At 38.7% G+C, this 661-nt stretch overlaps 1 protein-coding gene across 1 annotated transcript; it reads right to left on the bottom strand.

Moving 5' to 3' along the window:
* Positions 1 to 3: 3 nt before the first annotated feature.
* Positions 4 to 591, bottom strand: LOC105681999 (the record flags this gene model as incomplete). Its single annotated transcript, XM_012393652.2, has 1 exon — positions 4 to 591. A coding segment is annotated over exon 1 (573 nt), but the record flags the coding sequence as incomplete, so codon positions are not given.
* Positions 592 to 661: the final 70 nt, after the last annotated feature.

The raw sequence follows: 661 nt of genomic DNA, 5'->3' as shown, positions 1-661 counted from the left end.
GTCCATAATACAAGTTCTTTCTGGTAGTATTTTCCACATTATTGTTGCGTAAACGACATTGTAAACGTTCCGCAATATGATCCGACGATCAAGCAGTAATCTGTTAAAACCAGCTTTAAAGGCTTCCGCTGCAGTGGTTTCAGTTTTGACTGCAACAGGTAACTTGACATCCGCATTAGTAATACTGTATCGTTTTTTAAAGCGTTGGAACCAAGCGCGGCCGGCGCTAAAACTAGGAGTTCCCAGTAACTTCATATTAATTTCTAGAGCTCTTCTCTTTATGTCTGCTTCTGTCATTTGTTCGTTTCTTTCCTTACATCGTAAGTACCATTGGTGAACAATTCTATCTATATCAATTGCACGTTGCATTAAACGTCTTTCGAAAGTGCTAAATTCCATCCTGCTTTCGAAATGATTTTTAATCCTTTCGCTTTGTGCGTATATACGGCACAAGGTGGCTCGTGAAATACCGTACTTTTCCATTGCGGATTGTCTAGATTCACATTTTTTTCGCATCTCAAGGATATCGTATTTTTCGGCAACTGTCAAATGTACCACTTTTCGATTTAACCTCATTATTGCTTGAAACGTTTCGACTGTAAATACCGCACTGAAATGTTGAGACGAGATTTTATTTCGACAGTTGTTGTCGTCGACAATT

The sequence above is a fragment of the Bombus impatiens genome, unplaced genomic scaffold, assembly GCF_000188095.3.
Source record: "Bombus impatiens unplaced genomic scaffold, BIMP_2.2 scf_3893, whole genome shotgun sequence".
Lineage (NCBI taxonomy): Eukaryota > Metazoa > Arthropoda > Insecta > Hymenoptera > Apidae > Bombus > Bombus impatiens.
This window is presented reverse-complemented; position numbering and strand designations above follow the sequence as displayed.